Source organism: Protobothrops mucrosquamatus, unplaced genomic scaffold (assembly GCF_001527695.2).
Source record: "Protobothrops mucrosquamatus isolate PMUCROS unplaced genomic scaffold, P.Mucros_1.0 scaffold1631, whole genome shotgun sequence".
NCBI lineage: Eukaryota > Metazoa > Chordata > Lepidosauria > Squamata > Viperidae > Protobothrops > Protobothrops mucrosquamatus.
In genome coordinates, this window is record NW_015387790.1 from 31,754 (window position 1) to 44,349 (window position 12,596).

The 12,596-nt window shown below is 36.4% G+C and overlaps 1 protein-coding gene across 2 annotated transcripts; it reads left to right on the forward strand.

The window, feature by feature from the left end:
* The first annotated feature begins 3,535 nt into the window (after window positions 1–3,535).
* LOC107293478 (mas-related G-protein coupled receptor member H) lies at window positions 3,536–11,982 on the forward strand. 2 transcript variants are annotated; one of them, XM_015822631.1, is made up of 2 exons: window positions 3,536–3,689; window positions 10,931–11,982. In XM_015822631.1, exon 2 carries the CDS (start codon window positions 10,977–10,979, stop codon window positions 11,919–11,921), a length of 945 nt encoding a protein of 314 aa, XP_015678117.1. In that variant the 5' UTR covers window positions 3,536–3,689; window positions 10,931–10,976; the 3' UTR covers window positions 11,922–11,982. The 2 variants fall into 2 exon arrangements, with proteins under 2 accessions (XP_015678117.1, XP_015678118.1); XM_015822632.1 differs by having other exon boundaries at window positions 10,934–11,982.
* The last annotated feature ends 614 nt before the right edge of the window (window positions 11,983–12,596 follow it).

The following is a 12,596-nucleotide window of genomic DNA, read 5'->3' on the forward strand; positions in this document are numbered from 1 at the left end:
CTGTCTCATAGTCTTAACAAAAGATTTTGGCACTTCACTCAGAGATTCAAATCCTTTCCAACACTGTTAAAATTGTTTAAAATTGTTTTCATGGTTAATTTCTCATCAACAATATATTATATGAGTATATTTTTGTGTAACTACTGACAGCAGAAGCTAGAAAGAATAATAAGTGGAATTGATTGCATTTGGAGAAGTGAAAGAGAGAGAGAGAGACAGAAAGATGGAGACAGACAGAGACAGGCAGACAGGAACAGGGACAAAAAAAGACAAAGATAAGATGCATTGAATAGCAGTTTCTGTATTAGATTTTCGGTTATTACGGCTTCAAACTACTACTTACAATAATCAGCATGTTCTTTAAAATATATTTAATCTGGTAATCAGTGCATGGTTAGTTTAAAGGGTAAAGAATATTGGCTAATTATAATAGATGATCTCACTAGTTGGTAGCATCTGATCTATATTTCATTTTATAAAATCCTCCTGCCTGCCAAGTAAAGCTGGAAAAAAGATACTCATCAAACCAAGCTCACTACATTCTCATTTTTCAACCTAGTTCAGATGTCAAACATCTTCATTCTAAGTCGGTTTCTTTCCCCCCAAAAAAGTAGTAGTTTTCCTCTAAGAATAGGATGATGTCCCAAAAGCTATTGTGTACATTCTCTTAAGAAAATTTGGAGGCTATTTAATGAAGAGGGTATTCATAGGTGGGTTTTAAAGTTATGGACAAGAGGATAGCATTAAAAGTTTCAATTGCTCTCAGAAACTGCTGCAACTTTTCCTAGGCACTGCTCCTATTCTTAATCTTAAAAATTCCACAATCTCTATTTCCTCTGCTCACCACCCAAAAAAAAACCCCCCCGGCTAAAGTCATATTGCTGAAATCAAGATATTTATGCTTAACTCAAGATGTTTAGGACTAAATTGTGAGCAAAGCACTGGGTGCATGTTGGCCAACATCTCAAAATAATGATCCAGATTCAGCCAGAGTTTCATTCCATACAGCATTAACCTTGCGAACTCTGAAGCTTCCTCCTTCCATTATATATTCAAGATGGACAATATTTAATATTTATTTGCTACGTATATGTAGGGATGTGGGTCTATACATATGTTGTTCATAGTATGTTTAGGTGTGTGTCATGTATGTGTTTCACTTGAGAGCGGGCAACTAAATTTCATTTTTGATGTGTGCCGTTGTGCCCACAGTATAAAAATGACAATAAAGTTTATCTTATCTTATCTTATCTTATCTTATCTTATGAACAAAGGGTAAGAAAACTGGACAACAAGGAAATCCTCTCTATATTTCAAGGAGGAGAAGAGCCACATAAAGTTGGGTGATGATGCAGGATGCAAGGAGTCATGTTTTATCCATGAAAATAGCTATCTTTTCCTGAGTTTCTTATCTGGGTTAAGTGGGATTCTTTTCCATTGTTCATTAAACCCCATCAAACCGATTTTAAGGATTATATTCCTACTGTAATAATGAAAAGAAATAGCAGTTCTAGTTCTGGGGGCCCTGAGGTTGGAGACGCCTTTGGGGGCCTCAAGAAATTTGAGGTCACATTGGTAATAAGCAAACATGGATTTCTATCTTGAGCAAATTTCCAATAAAGGAACTGAATCTGCATTTGTACACAAAATTTTGCCATGCTTCTTCTTTTACCGAAAAAGGTTGCATGAATTTGGGAAAATGTACATTAGCTCAATTTAAGGAATAGTGTATAAATTTATATGCATATCAATTCCAGAGAGGTTTCTGGAGGGATTGCTAATGCCAATTGGCTCCCAAACCTATAAACATTAAGCATCTTTCATTCCCATTCAAGATGACAACCTATTTTGTAAATTGAGCTAGCCCATTTTGCTCATTATCTTCAATGAAGATCTGAGCTTTTTCAAGTGTTAATTTGACTACTCTCCAGGGATGGTCAGCAGAATATTCTTGAAAAGCAATTCTACAATGCACTTTGCAAATCTTTTTCAATTCCATCCCAACAACATCTCCATTCTATGATTTTATCATATTAAAGAGCAATTCTGTTTTGTATTTGCTCAGAAGTGCTATAGTTTCCTTACTGGTATTGTTGTTTTACTATCCCTGCCAGATTTAAAAATCCTGTTTCTGGAAAAAAAAAAAAAAAAAAAGATAAGGGAGAAGTAAGCCAGAGTACCAAGTGCACTTTTTCCCTCTCCCTCAAGGCACAATTACAGTGTACATAAGAAATCAGTGTTCGTCCAAAATCCTGAAGAAGGACGAAGAACTGAAGAAGCTTCTTGGATAAGAAGTGAAACGTTTTCAAGGAAAAACAAAGAAAGTCCGGTTGCCATTGGAAAAGCACTTTTGGGACAATCATGACCTGGATGACTGAGAATCTCCATAGATGCTTAATTTCATTGGCATCTTTCTTTCGAGGACTTTCCAAAACTTTCCATCAGTCCATTACAGTCCACTATCTTCCCTCAGTGGCACCCAAATTTAAGTTGAACTCTGTGCTTTTAATCAGAGTTTCAGAAATTTGCTCCAAGAGCCTGTGCTGCCCAGAACAATTTCAGATTATTGATGCCTGCATATCTTTTGGAGCTTTAGGCACTCAATTGTTTGACTTTCATGAGCAGCTAATCCCATACTTGAGACTCTAGAAAGAGTACAGAGAAGAGCAACAAAGATGATTAGGGGACTGGAGGCTAAAGCATATAAGGAACGGCTGCTGGAATTGGATATGTCTAGTTTAATGAAGAGAAGGACGAGGGGGGACATGATAGAAGTGTTCCAATATCTCAGGGGCTGCCCCAAAGAAGAGGGAGTCAAGCTATTCTCCAAAGCGCCTGAAGGCAGGACAAGAAGCAACGGATGGAAACTAACCAAGGAGAGAAGCAACCTAGAACTAAGGAGAAACTTCCTGACAGTTAAAACAATTAACCAGTGGAACAACCTGCCTCCAGAAGCGGTGAATGGTTCAACACTGGAAGTTTTTAAGAAGAGACTGGACAGCCATTTGTCCAAAATAGTATAGGGTTTCCTGCCTGAGCAGGGGGTTGGACTAGATGACCTCCAAGGTCCCTTCCAACTTTACTATTATTATTATTATTATTATTATTATTATTATTATTATTATTATTATTATTATTATTATTATTATTGTTGTTGTTGTTGTTGTTGTTGTTGTTGTTGTTGTTGTTGTTGTTGTTGTTGTTGTTGGAATCCTCCTCAATCTAGCATGTTCGATCTGACTCTATCTTTCACATTATTATTGTTGCTTTGAAGTTATTATTGTTTGTTCTTATTATTCTGGTATTGGTGGCACGTGGCATTCTGATAAAGAAAGTATATTGGCAAGCTTTCCTCTATTAGCACACTTAACCTCGTAATATTCATTGCTTTCAGAGTTCGCTGAAAAAAAAAGTTCTGCATTTCCTGGCAGGAATGATTTCAAAAAAGGATGCACTTATTTCCTAACAGTTGGGCACCCAGCCCTCACTACTGTGGGTGGGTCGCTCGTGCTCCACCTCTCCTGAACATACATAAAGCAATTCTGTAATATTTTCTCCTCAGGGATGAGTGAGTGGCCATTGATCTTCTGAAGTCAGAGTTGAGATTAAGAAGAAAAGCCTTGACATCTAGAAGAAGACCTTGCAGTAAGCTAGAAGGAGACCTTCTAGTAGTCTTCTTCAAAGAGAAGGTAAGACTTTCATAGAAACTTTACATTTTCTATCTGTAATCCTTCATCATATACTTTTCCTCCAAAGAGTTTGATGGAATGTTCTTGAATTCCTTCTAACCAAAATGTCTCAAAATAACCTTAAATGTTTTTGTTTGTATTGATCTGTCATCACCCCTTTCTATTACCCCAACTAGCAAAATCTAAATATTAACCATTCATGATGGTAATATTTCCATTGAATAGAAGTGTTAATGGAATAATTAGATTTGTTAGATAATCGCTTTATAAGATTGCTTTCATGTTTCCCAATATACCTAAGAGAAATTTGTTTTTTATTTCATGTGGTTTCTTCTTTTTTTCTACCTTAGAGTCCATCTGACCCTTTTCATATTCAGACTGTGACTGCTTTTTAACTATGCAATCCATGCATCCTTCTCATCCATGTAAAGAATTTTACATGCTTTGAATGAGTTTCTGCTAATATCGACATGCTGTATATTTCTCATTGTAAACATGTTCATGCATACTTTTTCCTAATATAGGTATTCTGCCAACACTATTCCTTAATACATTTTTTAAAGTTTTTCCCTGCTATACATATTTATATATTTCAGACAATGCAAATATCCAATTTAGGATATTGGGAAATGGGGAATAAAAATAAATCTGGCTCCAAAAATTTAAAATAGGCATTTGTTGAGTTGGCATTTTAATGGGAATTTACCCAAATGCCAACTATGAAGCTTTTCCTACTTCCTAACTTCTGAACCTTTTTTCATGCTCTTCTATCACCAAGATACCTGGCTATCTCACTAGAAGAGAAACCCTAATAGCAAGGTTCTAGTAAGTGTTACGAGCCAAAGAGCAAGAGATTTCAGTCCAAACTGGGAAAGAGAAAGCATTTCAAGGCTATATTCAATTATTTAAAACATTTGTGGGTGGGTGGGTGCATGCCTTCTACTTAATCTCAATTCCTAGTCTAAAGAAAAGAAGAAATAGGGGAGACATGATAGTGGTATTCCAATATTTGAGAGGCTGCCACAAAGAAGATGGGGTCAAATTATTCTCCAAAGTCCCAGAAGGCAAGACAAGAAACAATGTTGGAAACTGACCAACGAGAGAAGCAAAGTGGAATTAAGGAGAAAATTCCTAACAGTGAGGACAATTAACCAGTGGAAAGGCTTACCTTCAGAAATCGTGGGTGCTCCATCACTGGAGATTTTTAAGAAGAGACTGGACAGTCACTTGTCTGAGATGGTATAGGTTCTCCTGCTTGAGCAGAGGGGTGGACTAGAAGACCTCCAAGGTCCCTTCCAGCTCTAGTCTACTCTATTCCTAATAATCACATGGACAAGTCCATGAAGTTTCCTTGGCATCATTCTCTGATTTGCCAGCCTTCCAAGGGCTGAGAGAGAATGAGTGGCCCAAAATCAAGCAATGCTTTGAGCCTAAGAAAAAACTCCTGAGCCCCTGGCTTCCAGTCTGATGCCTTAATTACTCTAACAAGCAGGTTCTCAATGTAAATATTGTGCCAAACCATAAACCAATGTTCCAAATCATACCTTTTGGGCACAGATATAAAATAAATTAAATTAAAAATCAAAATGTAAGCTTTGACTAAATGACTAATGGAAGAGAAATGTTACAGCATTTTGCGTGGAGAGCTGAATGATGGTGATGGAATGGGATTGCTTAGTTAGGTGATCCAAAATACTCAGGTGAAAATGAATTCATTTAATCCAGAATGAACACAGTAACTCATACTTATAAAATGAGCAAAAAAAATATGACCAGCATGAATTCTGTATTGTGTGAAATGGATATTTGCAACAAGGGGAAGCCAATCTTCTGTAACACAGTTATTGTGAAACAATGCCAATCTTGTGGGTGGAAGTGTAACAGTTGATTGAGAAATGTTCAGTGATTTGATATTGCTAAAAACTGGACATGTTTTAAGCGGCAAAAGTTCTACTTGAGAACATTCTGTATTCTGATTTATTAAATGTAAGAACCAGGAGTTTTGATGTTGCAAAGCAGGTATTATGCAAGCTTAACATTTCCAGAACTTTCAGCATATGTACTGCTGACAATGCTAGCGTTAATTATGGAAACTACTTCAGTGTTTATTAAAAAGACACTGAAAAGAAACAAAATATTTCCACAGAATTTAGTTGTTGCAAGGATACACTGCCGGAGAACCTAATTTGAGGGTGAAGGTTCGTTCTCCGAGCCTGTGGGTTGGTTTCTGAATGTTTCATTACCAGGCTAGGTAACATATTTAGCAGAGTTTAGGGGAAGTCAATGTCATTGATCTTCTGCTTATAAGGGCTTCAGGCTGGGTGTGTCAAGTGAAGGTTGAAGCCCTTATAAACAGAATATTGATCCTGACATCCCCTAAACTCTGCTGAATATGTTACCTAGCCTATTAACGAAACGTTCGGAAATGCTTTGGAGAATAGCTTGACTCCCTCTTCTTTGTGGCAGCCCCCAATATCTCAGGGGCTCCCACAAAGAAGAGGGAGTCAAGCTATTCTGCAAAGCACCTGAAGGCAGAACAAGAAGCAACAGATGGAAACTAACCAAGGAGAGAAGCAACCTAAAACTAAGGAGAAACTTCCTGACAGTTAGAACAATTAACCAGTGGAACAACCTGCCTCCAGAAGCAGTGAATGCTCCAACACTGGACGTTTTTAAGAAGAGACTGGACAGCCATTTGTCCGAAATGGTATAGGGTTTCCTGACTGTGTCTATCTCATTTTGAACAGATAGTTTGAAATTTTCATTTTGCAGTGTTAATGATGAACAGCAAGTACACAGAGAAAATGAAGGGTCCAAACCGAAGATGACATTTCTTAAATTGGCCCCGATAGTGAACTCCCTATAAATGGTCCAATACATAGAAACTGCAACCCCAGACATCCTTTTATTTTTGTAGATTTTCTTGCTGTTCTAAGGCAGTTCACTTCTTCTTTTTAGCATCCTAATTAGACAACAGATCAATGAATGCCATTGCCACTGCTTTTTGTGTATAGATGAAATAAGTGTTGATTAAACCAAGATCTTAGGGCAGATGAAGTGTTCTCCACTTTTTGCTGTGTTACAGAAATCTATTGACAACATAATCTAATAAAATGTTATAAAAATAAAAGAAATCTATTGGCAACAGTGAGTCCTGTCTCCTTTAAAAATACTGGAAATCTCTCACCCTTGCAGAAAATGCACAGGAAGCATATATTCAAATGATCTGTTCAGAAATTAAGTGAAGACTTTTTAAAAAAAAAACATTTAGCTTATTTACCAGTAACTTTGCAATATTTACAGTTTATTGCATTATTCTAAAAAAGAAAGTACATATTAGAAGCACATATATGTGCAGATCAGAACTGTCCCATTATATGCAGCATTGTTTACTTCTGAGTGAAACTGAGTAGAATTGGAGAATGGGAAATTCTTACCATTAGATTTACTCTACATTCCCAATCAAGCAACTTTTAGAAGTCAAACTCATTTACTAGGAATCTTGCTTAGTTTTTGCTATTGTGACACAACTGTAAAATGTCCACCATACCGTTACAACCAGCACTAAATTCAGAGTCTCATTTACTATTGCAATCTTCACTATATGGATGCAACCTTTATAAAGTGCCCAGTGTTTATATTGTTTCACCATCTTTACTTGTTACATAAAACTTGAATCACTTAAGTTGATTAGTAAACCATTTTTATTTAAGAAGCCCGACTAGCCTTGGATCCTCTTGGAAAGCTATGCAACATCAAAAGTTGAAGGAGATTACAGGAAAATTAAAGACAAGGGACAGAAAGACAGTGGTTAAGTTGCTGCTAAGAAAACAATCAACATGCCCATGAAATTATCACACCATTAATTTTGACCTAGAGAGGACTTAAGAACATATTTGGTTAGTTTCTAGTTTCTAAGCAAATCAGTTAAATTTCCCCATTCTTAATTAATCTGGAGATGATAACATTGTTCTTCCTATTGTGTAATTCTCCAAATGTTGATCATTTCAAAGATTGCATCCAGCAAAACTTAATTTAGGGGAAGTTGCACATGAAATGGTTTATTTGATGGGAAATAGAGGACAACTAATGATTGTTCAGGAAGATTGCATATAAAAATAAATATGAATATGTATATGCTTAATTAGCCATAGATGTTTAAGCCACAGAAACACAGAGATGGTTTATGAAGCAGACTGAATAGATTTATGCCTGAATAGCGATGAAACTCATGCAAGAACCCACAGCTTCTTGCTCAGGATTGATTTAGCTCAAGGTTTATTTACCTTTAAAGATTCATTTGTTTATTTAGTTTGCATTCTTTTCCCCATCATTTGCATTTATTTAAATGGCAGCACACATTTGGTTCCTCAGAGACAAAGCACGCATATAACTGTTTCTGTGTGTGTGTGTACATGCACTTTTGTTTATATGCTTGCTCTGTCTTAGTATATTTAGGGGGTTTTTTTATCTTTGGGATTTGAGTTTCTGTAATGTATTATAGTGTATGTGTGCATATTTCTTTGATGGCTCAGTCCCCATACAAATATACAAAATATGGCTGTCAACAATAATACTAATCACAGGCTACAAGAACATATTTTTTAACTGAAAAGACAATAACTTCATTTATTGGTGAGTGAAAACACTTGTGGATTTTTTTCTGTAAAAAGTTTAAAAATGAACTTATAGTTTATGGTTTTGTTGATTAGATAGAATGAATTATAGAAAGAAGAAAGCCGTGGTATAACTTTAGAGATAAAGATCAATTTATAATTGTATTTATAACTGCAGAAAAGAAGATTAGAAGCCACTTCTTGATATTGTTCTTCTTTCTTTTCTATCTTTCTGCTAATCTTTTTCTTTGGACAGTTTTTTTTCTTTCATTTTTTTTTCTTTTTCTCTTTTCTTTTTTGAACTTTTTAAATTTGTATTGGGAAAGTTTCTGCAGTTTCCCTGCCAACACTTTTGGAAATGGTGTTTGTGTATGTGTGCATTTGTGTGTGCATGTATATGTGCATCGGTGTTTGTATCATATATATAATATTATGCCTCTTGCTTACCTGCGTGTCCATTGCTTATTTTGCAAAACCTTCAGGCTTGCATTTAACCTCAATCTAAGGATCTGTGAGAAAGTACAAATTCTATGCCGTGAAAATATTCATCCAAGCACAGCCTGTTGCTCACTGATATCCATGCACAAAAACAGTAGAAGTAACCACTTGTAGAACAGTATCTTGTAAATTAAGCAATATTAGTAAATAGCAAACTCATTTTTAATTATTGATTAAGTTGATTTGACCTTAGTGTTAGGCATTTTTTTGTATTTTTCCCATTATTGCATTTTTCTCACTATTATTCTTTTTTTTTAAATCTGATAATCAAGATTCTGTTTTGGCAAGGTTTTTTTTTTCTCAAAGGAAAAGAGAAATTTGGAGAAGTTCTCCTGAATGGAAGTGTGATATTCTGGAACTTAACTAAGGGAAATAATGCATACATTTTCTCTGCCCAGAATGTTACTGAAAATATAGAAACCACCTCATTGCCATCAGTGTACATTATACACATATGTCTACTTATTTATATTTATATCCCAGCCTAGTCCTAGGAAAGTCTGAGTGGGTTATGAGATTGCAAACCCTAAGAACAAAACAGAGTTCATTAAAATTGTCAATAAACACTTGTATAGGCACAAACAGTAAATTAATTTAAGGACCAAATGGATATTTAAAAAAATGTTGGCTAATTTGTAAAATACCATCATCCACACTTCTGGAAGGAGAGTTTTCTATGGAATGGAGGCCAGCACCAAGAAGGCTTGTAGTTGGGTCCACCCACCATGTACTGGGACAGTTTGCAAAAGGACTTTTTAAAGGACACAAGACACATAGCCTGGTCAAAGATGTTATAATCAAAATCCAAAATGAGGAAGCAACAGAAAATGCAAATAAGGGCATGTTTATAGTACAAGATTTAACTGCACCATGAGAGAAAGAAGATAGTCAGCATATTGGCTTAATTCTTCCTCTATTATTCTTCCCCTTGATTCCTCAACCCAAAAGACATTTCACTGAAAGCACTGTTTATACATATCTTATTTGTGTACTGCTGTTTTCCTGTCTTTTTGTTAAGTGCCTCTGTAAAAAAAAAAAAATTCATCTAACAAGGCAAAACAGTTTCACCAAAAAGCACTAACGAAAGCTTCAGGAGAAAGGTGAAAGCAAAATAAGCAATCGAATCTTTGCTCATTGTTTGAGAAAGCACCACTTCGTTTTTGTTGTTTATTTTTAAAAGTGTAATTAGTCCATTGTAGGAGATGTAAGATCTGGAAAGAAAATCTAATGAAAGTGAATGTAGGCTGGTTCCCTGTTTTAGCCCATCAGATCTTTTTTTTTTATCTTCTACATCTTTCCCTTTCTTTTATTCCTGTTTAGAATAGAATAGAGCTGGAAGAGACCTTGGAGGTCTTCTAGTCCAGCGCCCTGCTCAAGCAGGAGAACCTATACCATTTCAGACAAGTGACAATCCAGTCTCTTAAAAAACTCCAGTCATGGAGCGCCCACAATTTCTGGAGGCAAGCTGTTCCCCTGGTTAATTGTCCTCCCTGTTAGGAAGTTTCTCCTTAATTCCAGGTTGCTTCTCTCTTTGGTCAGTTTCCAACCATTGTTTCTTGTCCTGCCTTCTGGTTCTTTGGAGAATAGCTTGATGCCCCCTTCTTTGTGGCAGCCCCTCAAATACTGGAATACTGCTATCATGTCTCCCCTGTTTTTTTCTTTTCTTTAGACTAGCCAAACCTCCTCCTTCCCTTCCTTCTTCTTTCCTTCCCTCCCTCCGTCTTCCCTCCCTTCCATTCATTAATCCATGGTCCTTACTATTTACCGCTTTTAGATTTAAAGTCACAATCTTCCATGTTCCATGAATACACCAGATGGGACCATAGATACTAATCACCACCACCCAACATTGTTTTGATGAATCAAAGCTTTCACATAACATATTTTATTCAGGCAAAATTACCACCCTTAGTTCAAGTATAATCAAAACCCAATTTTACTTCAAATATGCTCAATCTAGTCTATCCGATTGTTAATTCAGAGACAATCTTGCAAGCCAACCTGCCGTTGCTAACATTCCACCAATTAGACTTATATGCAATATTGTCACATATTTTGACATGCAATCAATATGCATTTTTAGGAATTATGATAAAGCTTAATGCCAATGTTTCTCTTCTGTTCCAGCAGGACTATCTGGAGCCACAGAAGGAAGACAGAAGACTGAAGCATAATGGATATGGCATCCCCCTCTCCATTCAGTGTCTTAGCACAAATCAATGAAACATCCAGTGTCATAAATAGAACCTGTTATGATTCTGGCATAAGTGAAGAAGTGATTATTTTTGCAATTTTCACTATGCTTTTTTGTGTGTTGGGAATGTTAGGCAACGGCCTTGTTATCTGGCTGCTGGGCTGCTCCGTTAAGAGGAACACTTTTGCCATTTATATTATCAACCTCTCTGTTGCGGACTTTGGTTTCCTCGCCACTGAGCTGATTATCGAAATCCACTGGCAGTTTACACACTTGTATTGTGACTTTCCCTATGAACTCTTCCAAACGGTCCTACTGTTAATGTACAGTACGGGGCAATTTCTGCTGACAGTCATCAGCATCGACAGGTGTATTTCGGTCCTTTTCCCAATTTGGTACCGATGCCACCGGCCGGTGCATCTGTTCACTATTGTGTGTGCTGTCATCTGGGCCACGTCCTTCATCCTCTCTTCAATTCACTTCACAATTATAGCTGTTGGTGGATTTGGAAAGAATTATACTTTGATGTATCAGTTCATTGTTAATGCTGTGCTTTGTCTCCCACTTATGACAATCTCCAGTGTTGTCTTGTTTATCAAAGTCTGCTTCATATCCAAAAGCCAGAGGCGGAGAAAGCTTTTGACAGCTATTTTGCTCACACTTTTCTTCTTTTTAGTCTTGGCTTTTCCACTAAATGCCTTTTATTTTATCCTGTACGTTTTCAAATATATACATCCCAACCTTGTACATTATGGCTACTTGTGTACCTGCATCAACAGTGGCATTAACCCTCTGATCTATTACTTGGTGGGGAGACAGAAGGGAAAAACCCAGAAAGGCATCAAAGAGTTGTTTCAGAAGGTTTTCAAGGAGGAGGAACTCTCTACTGATGAACTGGAGACTTCGGAAGGTTCCAAGATCTGAACGTTTTACTTTCATTATTGTCATTCAAAAGATGCATTCGTTTCTTTCCCACCAAGCACATTTTTTTTTAATTTAAAAGAAACTGGTCTTTATGCTGATTAATTTCTGCATTTATCCAGAATTCATGCAGACAATTATCTTTGTGGAAAACAAAACATTTCTCAAGTTGGACTAACTTATTTATCAAGTATTACTTGAAGACTAATTAGCTTGGTCTAGTTCAGTCTTCCCCAGTTTGAGTGGCCTTCAATTTTGTGTATTTGAACTTTAATGTCGATCCAGTAGGATCATTGTTGAGAAATTTCAAAGCTGACATTCAAACCTTTGGAAGGTGTCCATCATAGATGCCCACATGTGACTTTCAAAATATCCCAGGTTCTGTCAGCTACATGACCAAAATGACATGATATGATAATAGAACTCTAGTTCAACAGTATCTGGAGAATCCTATATCTATATCTCCATGAGACCAGGATTCATCAACTCAGTTGAATCAAAAGGTGGACAGCTGTTACAACAAGAAAAGACCTTATAAACTCACATTTAAATGAAAACATTTTTGGCTGATTCCAGAAGAAAAGAATCAGAGAAAAGACTGAAACAATTTCAAGTGGTAATATCTACAGACTGATCTCTCTTTCTACACATGTATATATATTGTACTTAGAACAAATG

Excerpts from the sequence above, each read along its gene's own strand:
- LOC107293478 (XM_015822631.1), top strand. The coding sequence starts at position 10,977 with ATGGATATGGCATCCCCCTCTCCATTCAGTGTCTTAGCACAAATCAAT.